General features: G+C 35.2%; 1 protein-coding gene across 9 annotated transcripts in view; it reads right to left on the bottom strand.

The window, feature by feature from the left end:
- The window catches only part of sema3ab (sema domain, immunoglobulin domain (Ig), short basic domain, secreted, (semaphorin) 3Ab), a 165,223-nt gene that overhangs the window by 30,697 nt on the left and 112,910 nt on the right, over nt 1-21,616 (bottom strand). For all 9 annotated transcript variants that reach the window (XR_015514153.1, XR_015514152.1, XM_087291509.1 and 6 more), the window contains 2 exon segments: nt 6,254-6,414; nt 1,885-1,947 (listed from right to left, as the gene is read on the bottom strand). Coding sequence is in view for 7 of the 9 variants with exons in the window: in XM_087291509.1 (XP_087147635.1) it covers nt 1,885-1,947; nt 6,254-6,414 (224 nt within the window). In the remaining 2 variants the exon portion in view is untranslated.

Raw genomic sequence — 21,616 nt, 5'->3', positions numbered from 1 at the left:
AAAGCCATCTTTCAGAGAGCACCCCGCTATTCAGCCGCACCATGTTTACATCAAAATCTCCCACAAGGCATGTTATTGCAATTCAAATAAGCGCCATTGAGAACCAACCAACCTTATAGTTTCTTTATGATGCTAAAAGCGAAGAGTGCTGCTTTCTATGGCTCTATATGTTGAATTAGCCTCGGGCAGGATCCGCCGTGGTATTTATGAGAGCAAATGGCAGAGACGCCTGGAGAGTGTTTACACATCAGTGTCCCACGATTCACTGATTGGTTTTTCATTCATTCCTCCATTCATTGACATCTGCTGAGCTGATTTGTGAGAGAAACTTCTAACTTGTTGTTTATAAATGCTAATGATGGAAGACAGACAAGATCAGGTTTAGCCACTCGGGTCAAAAATGAACTGATCTTGTCTTGCTTTTGGATCCATCTCAAATATATTTCATTTACTTTTAATAAAACATGCATCATGAGAACTATTTTTAAAATGTTATTCTAAATTAGTAGCCCCCCTGTTTATTTTTTCCCAATTTCTGTTTAACAGAGAGAAGACTTTTTTTTTTTACACATTTCTAAACATAATAGTTTTAATAACTCATTTTTAATAACTGATTTATTTGACTTTTGCCATGATGACAGTAAATAATACTTGACTAAATATTTTCCATGACACTTCTATACAGCTTAAGGTGACATTTAAAGGACTAACTGGGTTAATTTGGTTAACTAGGCAGGTTAGTTTAATTAGGGAAGTCATTGTATAATGATGGTTTGTTCTGTGGACTATCAAAAAAACATTTGCCGAAATAATTTTGTCCTTAAAATGGTGTTTGAAAAAAATGAAAACTGTTTTTATTCTAGGCAAAATAAAACAAACAAAACTTTCCCCGGAAGAAAGAAATATTATCAGACATACTTTAAAAATTTCGTTGCTCTGTTACACATGATTTGGGAAATATTTAAAAACCAGATAAAAAAAAGTCAAAGGGGGGCTAATAATTCTGACCTCAACTGTATATTCTATGATGTGTTTTATTTCAGAGATGCAAAGCTGAGTTTTAAAAGTATTACAACTACATTATTACTACAATCAGTATCACATGATCCTTAAGAACTTTTTGCAGCAATCTCTAACAAACAGAGAGTTAAAAAAACAGCATTTGTTTGGATAAAAAAAAAAAAAGTCAAAAACACATTTAAGTAAAGAAATACATACATGCATTGACATGAACAAATATACTGTAACATTAAAAATCTTTACTGTCGCTTTTGATTACTTCAGTGCATGTTTGACGAATAAAAAGCATGAAGGAAAAATGATCATGTTAAAATAAATTATGCATTTGGTAAAGGAAATCTTGACTAATATGAAGTGGAATATACCCTATGGCCCATTTAAAATGTAAATATAGACATAATAACTGATATAAAACAGGTTCATCTCTCTGACCCACAGCAAAAACAATATTTTTTTGTTTTTCCTATGTAAACTGTGCCAAAGCAGGTTAACACAAATAAATAAAATAAAAATTAAAATACAATATTTTAGATCACCTTGATTTTTAGAACACCTTAAAAATCTTAATCTAACCATACATTATCCCTAAAATAAGATCAGATGGAAATTATAGGTTAATAAGAATAGTAATCCCTTGTTGTAAACATTGAATTTGGTCAAATCATGTTAACCAAAGTTACATTTTACCACACATGAGTAAAAAAATGTACTGCAAAGTGAGACGAGAGATAAACCGGAGAGGACTTGAAGAGTACAAAGATAAACATGGAACTGAAGCATCACTGAGGTCTATCTGACACATGTCAGGGTTGTGGAGAGGACAGAAGAAAAAAAATAAACACAAACAGAAATAAAAGCACTTACCTGGACGTCCTTCCCGGCCCACTTGCATTCATCTCGTCGAGAAGGTGAAGAAGGCCAGGAAATCTGCAGGTCAGAGAGAGTTTGAATACTGGGAAATGTTTTGTTGGAAGCTTCCAGTTTTAAACTCTTGCTTTATATAAGGTATTAACTCTTATAGATCGAGTGTGGTGCATTACTTTTGCACTAAATATGGGTTAAATTACATCCAGCAAAAATTGAAAACATAGAATCACAGATCTTTTCAATGTAAATAGCCACCATTTTGAATCTTCAAAAACAAATCTTAATTTATTGATATTTTATCTAACCACTTATCTCGTAACCATAAATCATAACTTTTTTTACGAAAAAGGAGGACATATTTATCTGGCGACATGTTATCTAGTCACTTTCTCTCTGTGGCTGGACAAATTTGAGTGTGTGTAATGGAGCTTTAGTCTGATGCCTGTGAATGCGTGAAACTGTATCCTTTTCAGATAAACTCTGAGTCAAAGTGTTTCTAAGAGACAGAAAGAGCAAGAGTGTACTGAAGTTTCTTTAATGGAAAGTTTGTGTTAGTCTAGATAGTTGATAACAGTTAAATAAATGTATTGCTTCAATGTGAGAATTATTGACATGACTACGGAATCATCACACAGAATGATTTATTTAATGCACCAAACTGAAGACTGAAGTAAATTTAGAGTAAACATGTTATTGAGTTTGGTTTTTTTACATGCTTTCAGATGTTAGAGCATTTACATGGATGGATGGATGGATGGATGGATGGATGGATGGATGGATGGATGGATAGATTTATAAATATGGATGGATTTAGATAGATAGATAGATAGATAGATAGATAGATAGATAGATAGATAGATAGATAGATAGATAGATAGATAGATAGATAGATAGATAGATAGATAGACAGACAGACAGACAGACAGACAGACGGACGGACGGACGGACGGACGGACGGACGGAATGTTATTGTTATTGTTATTGAGTTTGGTTTTTTTACATGCTTTCAGATGTTAGAGCATTTACATGGATGGATGGATGGATAGCCAAATGGATGGATAGATCGATGGATGGATGGATGGATGGATGGATGGATGGATGGATGGATGGATGGATGGATGGATGGATGGATGGATGGATGGATGGATGGATGGATGGATGGATGGATGGATGGAAAGCCAAATGGATGGATAGATGGATGGATGGATGGATGGATGGATAGCCAAATGGATGGATAGATTGATGGATGGATGGATAGATAGATAGATAGATAGATAGATAGATAGATAGATAGATAGATAGATAGATAGATAGATAGATAGATAGATAGATAGATAGATAGATAGATAGATAGATAGATAGATAGATAGATAGATAGATAGATAGATAGATAGATAGATAGATAGATAGATAGATAGATAGATAGATAGATTCATTTACTTGCATTGAATTTGTTTTATGTAAATTATTTTTCCACTTAATTGTCTCAATCTGATGCAGGACACCAGAATGTAATGTCTGATTTTTGTCCCATTCACTGTCTACCATTCTTTTGTATATCTGTTCATACTCATGTGTTAAAATTTATTTCCTTTTTAAGGTTAAACATACGGCTCGAAGTGGGCTATGGTTTTGCCTAGTACTTTTTTCATCTGTGCTTCGCCATGTTTATTCTGTTCATTATTTATCCAGGTGAACGGATAGCAGCTCTCCGTCAGATTCTGTGTGATCAGTATGACAGCTTTACCCTGAAATATTCATACTCTTCCTGTTGGAAACAGATCCCCCGTGTGCTGATGTGTCCACGTTTATGTGTATAAGACAGAGAGAGAAGAGAGTGTGTGTATGTTTAAATAGAAAAGCCAGCTATTTATATAGAACATGTACATATGTGAAGAATTTCAGGTTTAATTTGTCCGGTATTCACTTTATGCTACACGTTGCTTTTTTGGCTATACTTGAGTTTGTCTGTAATATATTTTGCTTTTGTTAATAAACTGGCTGTTAAATGACATGTCTATACTATAGATTAATCTGTGGTCTGAGAAATATATATATATATTTATTTATTTATTTTTTACTTTGTTACCAATATTAGTACTTATGGATGGTATGATGTTTCCCTTTTCTTCTATTTTCCTTCCATCTATCCATTGATTTATTTACAAAATAATATAATAATTAAAATAATTTAATAATATAATTATTTTAATAATATAATTATTAAAAAAATAATATAATCTCTTTATTGTTATTTTGCTCTGAAAAAATAATCTTGTTTTGATTTATTTGGTAAATAATAAACTAACTAACTAAGTGGCGAATAACAAGTCAACTGGCAGGTTTTCTGTCTGAGTTCAAGATCAATTTAAGGCAGATTGAGTTACCTATACTCTGTGTTGTCTAGTAACCAATTAGCTGTATTTACTCAAAGTTGATTAACTAATTTGCTTCTTAAATTCGAGGCAATGAGTTTTAATGCTTTTGTTTAGTAAAATTAACTAGCAGGCTAGTTGAGAATACTGCTTTGCTGTAAGGTGCACTAAGCATAACTACAATTTGTAAGTTAACTGAACTCATCATATTGAGTAATCATTACTCGTGTTGTTAAGTAACCAATTCAAGTAAACAAGTTCCCTACACAAAGTAATAGTTAGTAAAACTTACTCAAAGTTGATGAACTAATTTGCTTCATAAATTTGAGGCAATCAGTTTCCACATGTTTAAGTAAACTCAATGTATTACTTTTTACAGTGTAATTTGCGGTTCATTGCGCTGTGGTGACCCCTAATAAAGCACAGTCCTAGCTAAAGGAAAGTGTGTGACTGAGTTTTTAGTCATCATTTGTTTGTGGTGTGTTTGAATTTCAATTTTGAGTTTCAATTTTAATCCATGTTCTGCCTGAGTGTTTGTTGCATTTACAGTTCTGACATGCACATGCAGAGTTTTGGAAGCTTCCAAGCATTGAACAATTTTGTGAAGCAATAGGGTATATGCACAGCAAGTGTTAGTTATGTAATGTGCTAGTTTTTAGTGTTGTAATGTTATTCAATTGTAATGTAATCAAAATTAGTAAAACAAGCAATAGTATATAAAGCAAGATTTATCCTGGACAATAAATCAATGTATATATATATAGTATATAACACATTATGTTGCCATATGAGTTATAGTGTTGAAATTTGGGGGAATACATATAAATGTCATTTACGATCCTTAAGTACAATGCAGAAAAAAGTACTTAGACTTACAGAACATGTGGGGTATTTGGAGCATTCAAATCCTTTATTTTCTAATTAAAAATACTCAAGTTCAATGATTTGGTTAAATTTAAACAGCACAATTTATGTTTAAAGCTAGGAATAAATTATTTCCAAAATGCTTACAAAAGATTTTTGAAGAAAGACAAGGGGGATATGACCTGAGAGAAGAACTAAATTTGAGGAGGCTGAAAACAAGGACAACTTTAAAACGTTTGCGTATGTCTATCTGTGTGTAAAACTATGGATCAGTCTAGATCAGACTCTCAAACTATGTCAGGATAATAATCAATTTAAAAAGTTGTATAAATATATATTATTAAAGGAATATAATGATGAAGGTGATTGAAAAAGGATAAGATGAGAAAGGTATGATGAAAGTTTAATTAATTGCTATTTGCAGTACTTTTTTTTCTTATCTCTTTGGGCCTGTGGTACAAAATGTAAAGGTAGAAATGGAGTCAAACACATAATATGTCAAAGATGCCAAAAGGATCAAATACGTTTCATGAAAAAGAAAAGATAAGTGGAAGAACAAATAAGTTTAAGTAATAGACCAATGATGTATGTGGTAATGAGGTGGGAAAATAATAAGCTTGTGCTTTATACCACTCCATTTTCGATCATGTTGAAATGTATTTTTTGTTAATGATATTTATGTATGATATTTTTGTTTGAAAATAAATAAACCAAATCAAATCAAAACATAATCAATTAAATAGACTTAAGCATTCATTTTGCTGTTCAAGTGTAAAACAAAATGAAAAGATGTTTACATGCACATGCTGTCAGGATCAGCAGGCGAAAGTAGAAACTCAAAAAAAAATTTAAATTTAGTGCAGTGCTTCTACATTCTGAGACCTACTTTATATCGTTTATCAATCAGGCAGTGAAGATCACTGATTTTTAAAGAAAACAGATCTTAAACAGGGCAATTTTATGGTGGCATACAATTCACTAGAAACACTTCAACTGGGTTACTAAAAAATTAAAAGTCCTTCTACATGAACTCTACTTGATTAAACTGTTTTGAAGTTTAAAATCCTCAGTTTCTCCAATCACTACTCAGATAATCCATACTGAATAAATCCTGATGTTTTTCCTACCAGTTGCTGGTCCATGTTGATATCCACCAAGTTAAAGGAAAGCACATGATCTTTTGCCCCCACAAAAAGCCGTCCTCTCTCCTCATCCAATAAAAAAGTGTGATAGGCAGAGCTGTTAGCCAATCCATTGAAAGTAAGCAGGTTGTTGGACTCCAGCATTTCTGTGGGGAACAAAGTGAACACAGTAGATGGGATGTTTTAGAAAATAACAGTCTCCTTCAAACCTTAAATGCAAGCGCTGACAGAAAAATGAACATGCATTGATCGTGTTTTCCAACATGCTGAATAATATGTAAAAGCTTGATGTTTTCAGACCTCATCTTTGTTTTTAGAGTTAGAGGGCTGAGAGGGAGACAGATAAATGGACTTTGGCTCTGACAGTGCACAGCTCAGCAGGGACGGGAGCTCTGTGCTTGTCTGTGTGAGACATGCGACTGCGCTTTTGGCCGAAATACAATTGGGAAAGCAGGCGGTGCTCATGGAAACACACAGATATCTGCTTGTAGATTTTACTTTTGTTCTTTATGCATGTAATTTTTTAACAGAGCAAAGAGCCGAAAGCAAGCCAAGACCAACATTTATATCACAAATTTTATGTAGCTTTAAAATATTGATGGGTTTTTCATTATAAAAAATCAGTTCTGACTTCATTTACTCACTCTTTACTCTTAGATCGTCACTTTACAGTTGCTGTCAAAACATATAAAAGCTATTTATTTGATGATTTTTACATTTTGATAAAATATTGTTTCATTCATCCATTCATCCTTAAGCTTCTCTATTTCAGAGGTTACCACAATGAACTGGCAACTATTCCAGCATATCTTTTATGCAGCGGATGCCCTTCCAGCCACAACCAAGTCATATGAAACATCCATACACAGTCATTCACACACACACACAAAGATACACTACAGCCAAATTTGTTGATTTAATTCTCCTATAGCATATCTTTGGACTGTGAGGGAAACTGGAGCACCAAACACTAACTGTCCAAAATGGCCAAATACTGATGGTCAAAACATGTTCACAAATATGTGTGTATGTGTTATTAATGCATTAAAAACAGTTAGGAAAAAACTGCTGAAGGCAGAAATAAAGAGTTTTGCATTCTATTATACAAAGGTAACTTTATTGTGTTTTATGGAAATTCAGACCACGCGTTCACATACATGGACATAATTTTACTCTAAAAGTACATCATATCAAAAGATTATAGTTAGGATTTATTTTAATTGGGTTCCAATAAGCCCAAATAGCAAAGAGAAATAAAAAATGCATGTAAAAAACAGCTTGGGCCTTAAGAGGCTTTATATTCTTCAGGTTGTTCTGTTAGTTGGTGTAAAGCCACACTAAAGGAAAGTGAAAATGTGTAACAAAACCAGAAGGCTGTAATTACAACATCTGCCCTGAAGGAAAGTATGAATTTCTCTGCCATCACACATTAATTACTCACAAGAGGGACATTAATAACAGCTGAGAAATATGGTGTGAGCGTGTGTGTGTGTGTATGTGTGCGCATGTACAGTATACACTGACTAGTATACCCATACATCAAAGTTTTAGGATCCAAAAATGTTTTAAAGCATAAAGGTTTGCATCCAGACCCAGATCTTTTAGCAGTATTTAAATCAAACCTTTAAATTAATCAAGAGGATGAAATAACATTTTAGGTTATGATACAAGAGTTAAAAATCCAGTATTATTACGTCTGATCTAACCAATTAATCAATCCTAAATCCGATTCTGGGCAGTGGTTTTCAACTAGTAGGTTAGAAAAGAAACAGGTTGCAAGTCTGTCCATTACAATATGAGTGAACGTTAATGTCATTTATCATAACTTTACATTACATTTCTTTTGTGAAGAAAAAAGTTAATATTAGATGTAAATTATCCAACGCAAGCTCATTGCAATTCAACATTTTTGTCAAATTGAAAAATGCAGTTTCTAGTTAAAATGAACGCTACAGGGCAGAGCTTTTGTTCCTTTTTAAATGATATTGATATTTAAAGGGATATATTATTGACAAATCAATGATTGTTTTCATGTAGTTCTCTGCACAACACCAAATAAATACCACAAAACAACTTAATGTCTTAACCTAACTTAACAAATCTATAATCCAAAACGTTGCACTTGTCGGCGTTCCAGTAGTTCCACAAAAGAGATAAAAGCAATGTAAAGTCAAAGTAAAACTTCATGGTTGAAGTCAACCTTTCTCTTGTGTTTGCTTTTAAAAACACATTAAAAGGGTTTAGGTCAGTGGTTTTCTAGGTGACCTGTATATGAGCAATATCACATGAGTAGCAGTGTGATGTGGCTGTGTATCGGCACTGTTAGTAGGTGTGTGGTGACAAGAGGCTCCAGGCCGAGTGCCTTAGTGTCCCACAAGTGACGATATACAGCAATAACACACTGCTACAAGTGTGATATTGCGTTTATACAACAGTTTGAGGGCATTGTGTATGTAAAAAGGAAATTAAACACAGAGTGTCTAAAAACTTGTTTGTAAGAGGAACTATTTTCTTCCGCCATTTATTCACATCTGCAGCTAATTCACCAATGTTACTTGAGAGCTAGTATTTGAAAGATTCTTTAGCATAATGTCTAAAGTGATGACAAAACAGGTGATTTTGCTCACATTTTAAGATTATAAGGCTGAACGGCATGAAATGATTTCCCAGTATTTCTCTGTTACAATTGGGAGATCACAATATTACTATAGTATAAATACAGCACTACAACATGCAAAAGAGAGAGATCAACTTAGAAAGTAATGTACCTGTTTAATAATGATTTGATCAGCTGTAGTTTAAAATTATGCTGTTTTTTCCTCCTCTTAGGGCTTTTTATGCAGTCTCTGTCGCCATCTTATGGATGAACATCGTCAACCGACTTTGCTCAAAGACAAGCAAATGACTACTGACACGATGTATCTCAGAAATTATACGTATTTTAAAACAGGCACTATCCTTATAAATAAACTGCATAGTTGGAATCTAAACAACTACATTCTCCACTAAAAAGCCTCAAAACTTCATTTTATCGCTGTATGTGGGCGGAGTAATACACAAGGGTGAAGGGTTAAGAGGCTGGACGAGTGCTGGTATTTAAAGAATATTGCATGGCTGTCAGCCAATCAGATTCAACAACCAGACAGAACTGATATATAAGAGTAAATAAAACATACAACAAAACGTGCCCTAACAAAAGACATGCTCACACTGTGCAATTTCAGGCATGATTTTGTCGTTGGAGACAAATTTGGGAAATCCTAAAAGATTCCTGTAATCCTAGGATTGTTGGTTCAACATATTACCAACAGTCGATTAATAACCATTGCAATAAAAAACATCCCTCCAATGAAGTTCTGGCAGTTTCAGAAGATTTCAGACATTTCCTGCAATGTGACTTCTGTTGCAATGAGTGTCAACCAAAAACCAGCGCAGAATCAGATGACGTGATCAGTGCGACAACTTCAAACCATCATTGAGAACATTTTTTTACCTTTACAGATTGCTTGTGCGCTGTGAGGTAATATTTTAGAACACAGGATAGTGAAAGTGTTATGAATAGATGACTCTGGGTGAGTTTTCTTGTGTTTCAGCGTTTGGCACATCTTAATTGTCGTTAAATCTGACATTTTGAAAGCTGAGATCTTACAATGTGACATGGGAGTCATGTTTGTTCAGTCTGACAAGCTGAAATCATTTAGGATTATTAAAAATCACACATTGTGAGCCGGGCATAACATATTTAAAAATATAGACAGCGCCCTCCAGTGGATTTGCCATCTAAAACGTACAACGAATCATACCCGGAACATTGCAAATGTAGGGTTAGCATGTATTTCTAATGAGCTTGGGCTGAAATTAACAGCAAAGTTAAATTGTATTTTATTTTACATATATTTTTTTAAAGGCAGTTGGTATTCCTTTAAACTTAAGCCCTAAATACAATCGAGAAAGAATTAAGACGTAGATCACTGTGCGTTTTCAATCATAAAAATTTCCATAACCCCACACACAGAGACACACATAATGTTTTTCCGGCTATTTTGAACAGAATTCAGTCTGGCAGAGAAGTTTTTTAAAGGGCCTGAGGGGAAAAAGAGGAGGAACAGAAGAGAGGATCGAGTGAAAGAAGAGAGTGTGAGAAAGGAAAGACAAAACCCGTGGAGTGGCAGAGAGGAGAAGAGCAGGACAGGATGAAGAAAGGTTAGGGCCGAGGTTGAGATGACTTAGAAGAGGTCAGCGAAAGAAGAGGAGAATAAGAGTGAGAGAATGAATCTGTCACTGGGGTTTGGAGTGGCTGTGGTGTTTCCATTTGGCACCATGACTAAAAAACTCCCTGAATGCCTTTTACACACTCAGACACACTCGAAACACCAAGAATTCATCTCACCATCACTTTAGTGCACACACACACTCATACAGACAGAGAAGCCTTTTCTAAGACAAAGCTGTGTCTCTTTGAATACAAATTGTTCTGAAATGTAATACTTCCATTAGCCAAAATCTGACACTTCTTTCACAATCTCTGCGCTCACTTTGGAGACAAATCTCTGTTAAAGTGCTCCTGCTAGGCTTTTTATAGATATGGCCCTTCGTGTTGCGTATAATATAGCTGTTTGTGACTATAAATGGTCTGCAAATTTCAGCTGTGGATTTATATCTCCCAAAAGTACAGATTCTCAATAGCCTGAAATGGCTCCTATTCAATTCCAGTTATACATTCTGCACAATTCTTTGTAGGTTTATAGCAAATTTACTTAATTCCTGTCAATCTTGTTTATAGATTGCCTGTGAAACAATGCTACTTTAGCCCTCAAACATGCTAAACCAATTGCTTTTTGCATGCACTTAATAAGAATGGAGATTCAAGCTCGTAATAATGCAATAAAACCAATGACATTGTTAATGATAGGCCCAATCCCAATTCTGTTTTTATACCCCTACCCCTTCCCCTTTGGCCCTTACAACCGAGGGCTAAGGGGAAGGGCTTCAATATATATATATATATAATATATATAATATAATTTTGCATGTTTGTCACACTTTAAAGTTTCACATTGTCAATCGAATAGTGTAAGATAACACGAGTAAACACAAACTGTAGCTTTTAAATGATTATTATTATTAAAGAAAAAAAAATCATACTACATAGCCCTGTGTGAAAAGTGTTTAATTCCTCTATGAGATCAAAATTGACCCCTAAAACAAAATCCAAAAAACTGCAGGCCTCAGTTGCCTCAGTTAAGGTGTGTTCATGACTCCACCATAAGAAAGAAAATGGGGAAAAATGCATGGCAGAGTTCCAAGACGAATATCACAGCTGAGCAGAACGAATAATGTCTTGTGTCAGTTTTGCCAGAAAACATCGCTATGATCTCCATGACTTTTAGAAAAATACTGTGGCAGTATGTGTGGCATAAACGTAACACCATATTTCAGATAAATAACATCATACCAACAGTAACTTGTTGTCATAAATGGAACCATGAATTCTGTTGTGCCAAAATATCCTGAAGGAGATTGTCCCGCCAACTTGGATTCTGTAGCAGGACAATGATCTAAAGCACACCAGCAAGTCCACTTCTGAATGACTGAAGAAAAACCAAATAAAGGATTTGGAGTGGCCTAGTCATAGTCCTGACGTGATTTCAACAGAGATGCCGTGGCATGACCTTAAAAAGTAATCCATGGTTGAAAACCCTTCAAATGTGGCTGAATTACAACGATTCTGCAAAGGTGACTGTCAAAATTCCTCCACAGCACTAAGAGACTCATTGCAAGTTGTTGAGTATGCTTAATTGCAGTTGTTGCTGCTAAGGGTGGCCCAACCAGTTATTAGGGAAATCAGTAAGGGGCAAACTCTTTTTCACACCACCGTATATATATATATATATATATATATATATATATATATATATATATATATATATATATATATATATATATATAGATTGTTGAAAACCTATTTTAAAGACCTAAGAAACTAAACAAACTTTGAAATAAGCTTAAATGACACTTTAAAAAAAGTGAAATTGCTTTAGCTTAAATGTATATTAATTCAAATTAATTGCAAGTTGAACAATTAAAATATATTGGCTTATTCATAAATTTTCTTTTCAGCTTAGTCTCTTTATTAATCGCCAAAGCATATGTTTCACACAGCGGATGCCCTTCCAGCTGCAACCCATCACTGGGAAAAACCCATACACTCAAGTATTCACACACACATTCATATACTGCAGCCAATTTCGCATGTTCAATTCACCTATACCGCATGTCCATGTGAGGGAAACCAGAGCACCTAGAGGAAATCCACACCAACACAGGGAGAAGATGCAAACTCCACACAGAAGTGCCAACTGAACCATCCGGGGCTCGAACCAGTGACAGCACTACCCATTGTGCCATTGTGTCGCCCATATATTGGCTTATTATATACTATATTAATTGTTGAAGCCTTTCAACAGCCTGAAAAAAATAATGCATCAAGATTATTAGGTATGTCACATGACATTTCTCTCACTTTAAAGAACTGAATAGCACAGTTTAATAAGAGTTTACTCTAAGCTCTAGAAACATCTGTTGAATTATGTCACAGATGTGGTCATGCATCCTCCTTTAACATTACTCATCCTTCTTTTCAAACATGCTATGACCACTTCTCCTCCTGCAGGTGAAAATAAGCTACTAGATGGTTTTATATGAAAGTGTTGCATCAGAAAACATGTGCAATCTCATTAAATGCCTGCTTGCATAATACACTTATAATGAAAAGAGCTTCAATTTACAGTAACAAACACTCTAGAAAACCTTTTCAAGAGGAAATTAACAGTGCACTCAATTATTGTTAAAGCAGCCTTTTCAAAAGTACTGCATATTAATACAAAGTCTTTGTGGGTGTTATAGTGTGGCCTTGTTTTACCTGCGTGTGTCATTATCAAAATAATAACTCAATCATCATCAAGCTTTCATCAGTCAAACCGTTGGAAAACAATGCGTGATGCAATGTTTACATTTATTAGCACCTCTGTTATGACCCAGATGGTTGCCAGGGCATTACAAAACACATAAATCAGACCAAAAACACACACACCAACACACCAAAAACAACATCATGTAATTAGTACATCAATCTGCTCATTGTGCATGTCACTCTGAGGCTGAGATCAGGTTGAGGTGTGAGATGTGCATGTCATTGGGTTTGGTAATCAAATACTTTGTTTTCGAGCTAGATTAATAAAACATGATCTTGTGAAAACTGTGAACATGGGATTCATGATTTACCTGCATCGTATTTTAATAGGAAATATGCACTACACAAAACACACACACACACACACACACACACAAACACACATTGCTGTGGTCTTGGTCTATGTTTTTGTCAGGTTTCACTCAGCTTCAGTTTTAGCGACAGTTGCTGTGTGATTCATTAGAGCATGAGCTGTAATCATCATATAGCCCAGAGTTATTTATCTAATACAGACTAGCTGAGAACGCCCTGAGGAACAGGTTCTCAGAATCAAGGGTTCGAACTGGTAAAGACAACAAACACCACTAATCAGCTCTACATTTCAGTCTCCAGCACAAATATTCAAAACTGTGTGGAACAAATTGTAACTTCGGGAATCAATCACTAGATCCAAATGTTCAGTTCCAGGGTGGATTAGCAGATCTTTCTATCATCCCTCCATTTTCTTACTTTCTTTCCTTCTTTTCTATCATTTATCCATCCATCTATCCTCATTCTTTCTCTCCTTCCTTGCTGTCTTTCTATCATCCATCCATCCATCGTCATTCTTTCTTTCTTTTTTCTTTCTTTCTTTCTTTCTTCGATCCACTTTCTTTTTCTCTCTTTCCTTCATCCCTTCTTTTCTATCATCCATCCATCCATCCACTTTCTTTCTTTCCTTCCTTCCTTTCTGTCATCCACCCATCCTTTCTTTCTTTCTTTCTTTCTTTCTTTCTTTCTTTATTTCTTTCTTTCTTTCTTTCTTTCTTTCTTTCTCTTTCTTTCTTCCATCCACTTTCTATCTTTCTATCTTTCTTTCCTTTTTGTCATCCACCCATCCATCCATCCATCCATCCTTTCTTTCTCTCTTTCTTTTTCTTTCTTTCTATCTTTCTTTCTTTCTTTCTTTCTTTTTTTCTTTCTTTCCTTCCTCCGTTCTTTTCTATCATCCATCCTTCCATCCATCCATCCATCCACTTTCTTTCTTTCCTTCCTTTCTTTCTGTCATCCACCCATCCTTTCTTTCTTTCTTTCTTTCTTTCTTTCTCTTTCTTTCTTCCATCCACTTTCTTTCTTTCTATCTTTCTTTCCTTTTTGTCATCCACCCATCCATCCATCCATCCATCCTTTCTTTCTCTCTTTCTTTTTCTTTCTTTCTATCTTTCTTTCTTTCTTTCTTTTTCTTTTTTTCTTTCTTTCCTTCCTCCGTTCTTTTCTATCATCCATCCTTCCATCCATCCATCCATCCACTTTCTTTCTTTCCTTCCTTTCTTTCTGTCATCCACCCATCCTTTCTTTCTTTCTTTCTCTTTCTTTCTTCCATCCACTTTCTTTCTTTCTATCTTTCTTTCCTTTTTGTCATCCACCCATCCATCCATCCATCCATCCTTTCTTTCTCTCTTTCTTTTTCTTTCTTTCTATCTTTCTTTCTTTCTTTTTCTTTTTTTCTTTCTTTCCTTCCTCCGTTCTTTTCTATCATCCATCCTTCCATCCATCCATCCATCCACTTTCTTTCTTTCCTTCCTTTCTTTCTGTCATCCACCCATCCTTTCTTTCTTTCTTTCTTTCATCCATTCACTTTCTTTTTCTTTCCTTCCTTCCTTCTTTTCTATCATCCATTCTTCCTTCTATCCATCCATCCACTTTTTTTCCTTGCTTCCTTTCTGTCATCCATCCATCCATCCATCCATCCAGTTTCTTCCTTTCGTTATTTCTCTTCTTTCTTTCTTTCTTTCTTTCTTTCTTTCTTTCTTTCTTTCTTTCTTTCTTTCTTTCTTTCTTTCTTTCCATCATCATCCATCTATCCATCCATCTATCGTATCAAATAAAATAGAATAGAATAGATAATGAAAAATGGATAATATAACTGGAGAAGCAAATCAGCATATTAAATTAATTTCCAAGATCCCGGTGATAAGAAAATAAATAACACACCAGCTAAAATCAAAATCAAATAATCTAAACAAATTCACACTATTCAACTGCTCAGATGGGAATGAAATACATTTTTAAATAGTTTGATACTGAAAACTGATAAAATGTGACCACAACTGATAAAAATTGGACCATAAAATTATGTTGCATATGTATGTTTTGGCACTTAACAAAAATACATTGTCCAACTGTACATAAATCAAAACTTAATTTTTGATGAGTAATGTGCACTTCACTTTTAGGAGATCTTTACAATATTTAGATTTCTTGAAACACTCAGTTTTTCAAATAGTTGTTTCTCGGCCACATATTTTCCAGTCCTAACAAACCATCCATCAGTGGAAAGCTTATTTATATGACTTTCATGTGATGCATAAATCTCAATTTTCCAAAACTGACAGTTATGACTGTTTTTTTGGTCCATGGTCACATATTAAAACTGATGCAAACTTTGGTAGCATAAAATACCATCAAAAATAATAATAATAAAATTACACCAACTCCAAACATTCCCTCAATAATGTATTATGACTTAGCTGGAAAAAACAATTCATGCTCTGCCTCCGATTACAGAACATACGGTGCTTCTGCCCGGCATTGTGGGTAATCTATAGCTGCACGCAGTCGCACAGGAGGACGTGGCTTTAGACATGCTGCTAATCTGAACATACGTCCCAGCCTCTTCAAACCGGTTGGCTGTCTCTTCCTCTCCATCTATTGTTGTGGAAAAACCTCTGAGAGCAGGAGTGAGGAGGGCAGGTGGAGGCAGAGGAACAGTCCCATCTGAGGCTGATAAAAATAAACTTCGCTACCCTACATACTGCCTGCACTCCGGCTCCACAGGGCACATGTGTGTGTGTGTCTGTGTGTGCCTTTGTGTGTGTGCATGTTTGCTTGTATTTGTGTGTGTATGTGTGCAGAGGAAACATGAGTGCTTTTTCCATTCATCGCAGCATGCATGTCCATCCAATCTAATCAGCAGTGATAATTTGAGATAAATTCTATGTTGGGTCAAAATTACAAAAGCTTTAGAAACCAATGCAAATGTCTTTCTGGAACTTGATTTCTCAGCTAAGATTTACTGTATATTTAATAAGTTAGCAATTTGTTGATTCATTAGATTCATTTGTTATTAATTTGATAAAACAAAACAAAAAATAAATTGACAGATAGCTAAATATAATATAATATAATATAATATAATATAATATAATATAATATAATATAATATAATATAATATAATTTATTTAAAATAATGTAATATTGACTGATAGCCTGGATATATCAGTACAATATAATATCATATAATATTATTTAATTAAAAATTAAGTAATATTGACTGATAGCCCTAATATCAGTATAATATAATATAATATAATATAATATAATATAATATAATATAATATAATATAATATAATAAAATATAATATAATATAATATAATTTCAAATAAATAAATTGTAGAGAAATAAACAAATTTTGGTTAACTTTGAGGTGAATTTACAGTGCATCCGGAAAATATTCATAGCGCTTCACTTTTTCCACATTTCTTTATGTTACAGCCTTATTCCAAATTGGAATACATTCATTTATTTCCTCAAAATTCTCCATACAATATCCCATTATGACAATGTGAAATAAAGATTTTTGGAAATTGTTGCAAATTTATTAAAAATAAAAAAGCTGAAAAATCAAATGTACAGAAGTATTCCCGGCTTTTGTCAGGTACAGGTGAGCTCAGGTACATTCTGTTTCCACATTCAGCAGCTTAATTGGATCTCATCTGTGGTAAATTCAGTGGATTGGACATGATTTGAAAAGGCATACACCTGTCCATATAATGTCCCAGGGTTGACAGTGCATGTCAAAACACAAGACAAGCATAAAGACAAAGGAATTGTCTTTAGACCTTTGAGACAGGAGTTTGTTGAGGCACAAGGCTGGGGAAAGTTACAAAGTTCCAATGAGCACAGTGGCCTCCATCATCCGTCAATGGAAGATGTATGGAAATATCAGGACTCTACCTGGAGCTGGCCGGCCATCTAAGCTGAGTGATCAGGGGAGAAAGGCCTTAGTCAGGGAGGTGACCGATGGTCACTCTGTCTGAGGTCCAGCGTTCTTCTGTGGAGAGAAGAGAATCTTACAGAAGGACGACCATCTGTGCAACAATCCACCAATCAGGACTGTATAGTAGATTGGCCAGACAGAAGCCACTCCCCGCCTGGAATTTGCCAAAAAGGCAAAGGAAGGACTCTCAGACCATAAGAAACAAAATTTTCTGGTCTGATGAGACAAAAATTGAACTCTTTGGAGTGAAAGCCAGGGGTTACGTTTGGAGAAAACCAGGCACAGCTAATACTATCCCTAATACAAAGCATGGTGGTGGCAGCATCATGCTGTGGGGATGTTTTTCAGCAGCAGGAACTGGAAGACTAGTCTAGACTAGACTAGAGGGGAAGATGAATGCAGCAATGTACAGAGACATCCTGAATGAAAACCTGCTTCAGAGTGTTCTTGACCTCAGACTTGGGTGATGGTTCATCTTCCAACAGGACAATGACCCAAAGCACACCGCCAATATCAATGGAGTGGCTTCACAACAACTCTGTGAATGTCCTTGAGTGGCCCAGCCAGAGCCCAGACCTAAATCCTTTCGAACATCTCTGGAGAGATCTGAAAATGGCTGTACATCGTCACTTCCCATCTAACCTGATAGAGCTTGAGAGGTACTGCAAAGAAGAATTTGCAAAATTTCCCAAAGACAGGTGTGCCAAGCTTTAGGCATCGTATTCAAAAGGACTTGAGGCTGTAATTGCTGCCAAAGGTGCATCAACAAAGTATAGAGCAAAGGCTGTGAATACTGATATACATGTGATTTTTCAGCTTCTCAGCAATTTGTATTTTTTTAATTTGCAACAATTAATTTATTTATTTTTTTCGCATTGTCATTATGGGGTATTGTTTGTAGAATTTTGAGGAAATAAATGACTTTAATCCATTTTGTAATTAGGCTGTAACATAAAAAAATGTGGAAAAAGTGAAGGGCTATAAATACTTTCTAGATGCACAGTACATTCCAATATAGAAAAAATATTGAGGATAGTGTACAGTGATACTTTGCTAATGCAGTTCATTTTTTGCGGCCTTACAGTTGCGCAGATTTTTTTTTTTTTGACATCATTTGACATGCTTTTTTTCTATAGCGCATTGTGTGCTGTGTCCTGATTGGCTGTAGGCCACTGTCAATCAATCTCATCCATGACGTGTCTCCTGTACAGTACAGAATGCGTTCAGCTTGCAAAATTTACATACATCGTCAATTGCTAGCAGTGTGACTCTGAAGTGCTGTACTATATGTTTGCAAGTTTTCTCCCCACAATGTCGACGAAACGTTCTGCCCCTTCCAAGGCACCTGCGGTAGCACCCAAAAGGCAGAGGACGATGCTAACCATCTCACAAAAAGTTGGAAATGCTTAAGGAAAGAAAAAGTTGGAATTTATGAAATAAATAAATAAAGATCAAATAGTTTTGATCTTTAGTTTCATTCTATAATACTGGACTTTTTTACAAAAGTTTGAAATTTGAGAGTTTTAAACAAGGGAGAAAAGTTGGAAAATGTTCATGTCTGTCTCATAAAAGTGTATAAAGTGTGTAGTGAAGGATTTTACAGCCTTAAAACATCTATGATAATTGTAAAAAATAAAATCTGACTACTTTACGGATTTCACCATATTGCAGGTTATTTTTAGAACATAACTCCCACAATTAATGAGGGACCACTGCACTACCAAACACAACTTGCAGAGAGCGGAGACAATGGTAATGCTAGACTGTCAGTCATCTGCAGTGAGCAGGGCCTAAATAAATTAATTTCACTTAGCTTCGAGAATCAAAACCACATACGTAATGAAAAAAAAGTTAAACCAAATATTACAAAATAAGGAGCGGGTGGATTTTTAATGATTTAAGATTGTTGTCTTCACACACTGCCGTTTGTGTGCAACACCATGCAAAAATTGGATATTGTACAACAGGTGCACTTTAAGCCATTCACATACCTGGAATCAAATCTAATCAGATTTTTATCATCTGCTTGCTTTCCAAAGGGAAACCCGTATTATGGGATAAATATTTTCCATTTGAAAGGAATTTGCTGGAGTATTATTTTAGGTGTGTGCGCTCAAACTCCAGCTTTATTTCTGAAGAGGATACAGAGAGTTCACATGCTGCAAACGCAACCCAACACCAGATTCCAGGCATGTTTGTGGATTAAAAGCTTAATTAAAGTGAAATAAAACTACTCTCGTTCCTTCATGAGATTACAGCCTTCTTGAAACATGCACTTTGGAATGGCATTGCTTTACACCAAAAACATTTGTCCATCACACACACAATAATGAAAGCACTGAAGTGGCAAATCTCTGCTTTCTGTACTAGTTACCAAGTATTTGAGACAACATTCATACACATCCATTCTCATGTTCCTCCACATCAGTCGGGATTTGTGTGAAGGTGTTATTGTTAACCTGCTCAGGGAACTTTAGTCTCAGAGGAGACATTGATACCAGTAGTGCTCATTTGGGACTTTCTTAGGGGGGTGGCTTCATCTCTATACATTTACATTGATTGAGATCATTTTGTTGGGCAGGGATTCTGCATAAAATAAAATAAACATATTTAAATGATAGATAAATACAATAATGCAAAGGCTGCAATAAAATAACCTGGGTTTTTTGGAAAGTATAATAGTATTCAGGCAGAAATTCATTCATTCATTCGTTTTCTTTTCAGCTTAGTCCCTTTATTAATCTGGGGTTGCCACGGTGGAATGAACCGCCAACTTATCTAGTATATGTTTTACGCAGTGGATGCCCTTCTAGCTGCAACCCATCACTGGGAAACATCCACACCCATACGGACAATTTAGCTCATCCAGTTCACCTCAACCACATGCATTTGGACTTGTGTGGGAAACCAGAGCACCTGGAGGAAACCCAGGCAAAAATGGGGAGAACATGCAAACTCCACACAGGAATACCAACTGACCCAACTGGGGCTCGAACCAGCGATCATGCTACCCACTGCGCAGAAATGTAATAATCAAACATAAAATAACACTGTAGTTTTCATTGTGTTAATAATTAAATACAATAAATCTCTTATTGGCTTAAATTTGCTTGAAATGTTGCTTCATATTGAACTATAGTGTATGGTCAACTATAATCCCAACACGATATTGCAGATCCTGAGATGTGATTTTGCAAATTTGCACGTTGTGATATAAATGTTTAAATAATATATCATGCAGACCTAGTACAGACAGTACTGTCTAGTGTGTCCCCTCATGTCTAAACCCAACCCTCACATTATCCATTTTCTTCATAGAGACCCAAAAAAAAAAATGTTCAGAAACCGCTTCAATTGGACGCATATCATGATAGCGGGGAATATGACAATCTTAACTTCTAATTCATGCTTTAACTAATTTCACCAGCATGAACCATGTCACACTTTGAGGCAATCTTTATTGTATGGATGAAGGGATGGCGAAGGAGGAATGGTAAAGGTACAGTGAGATGAAGGGGAAAGAGAGTAAGAGAATAATGAAGGAGTAGGTAGGTTGATTGAGCATCTTACAATGACGCCCAGGTCCTCAGAGGGGGGGTACTGTCACTGTAATATTTTGGTAAATTGATTAGGACCCCTAAAACTCAACCTAAAAGGGAAGAGTAGGTTTTATGGATAGTTAATGGTAAATAATGAAATAGAGGGATGAAGGGTGGTTGATTTGCCTTAAATAAGTTTAGGGAGTTAGGGAACATCTGTTAACAAGTCAACTCCATTTCATTGATTCAAGGTGTCGAATAATCACACAACTACAAAATCACCTCACAGAACCATTAATACAAAACACCAAACTGAAGACTCAAGTAAGTTTAGAGAAATAAAAATGTTGGCTTTTTTAACGTGCTTTCAGATGCACCATCTAAAACACAGAGCTAGGAGGGAGGATGGATGGATGGATGGATAGATACACAGCAGTTCAAGAAAACTAGCATAACAAATTTGTAGTCTTTAAATTAAAGATAAGACACTCAATCAAAGTATTTAACAAACAAATGTCTGCTCTCCATGACTAATTACTCCCACACCCACATGCACTTTAACTGATGAGGATTCA

Source organism: Danio rerio, chromosome 18 (genome assembly GCF_052040795.2).
Source record: "Danio rerio strain M-AB ecotype USA chromosome 18, GRCz13ab, whole genome shotgun sequence".
NCBI lineage: Eukaryota > Metazoa > Chordata > Actinopteri > Cypriniformes > Danionidae > Danio > Danio rerio.
This window is presented reverse-complemented; position numbering and strand designations above follow the sequence as displayed.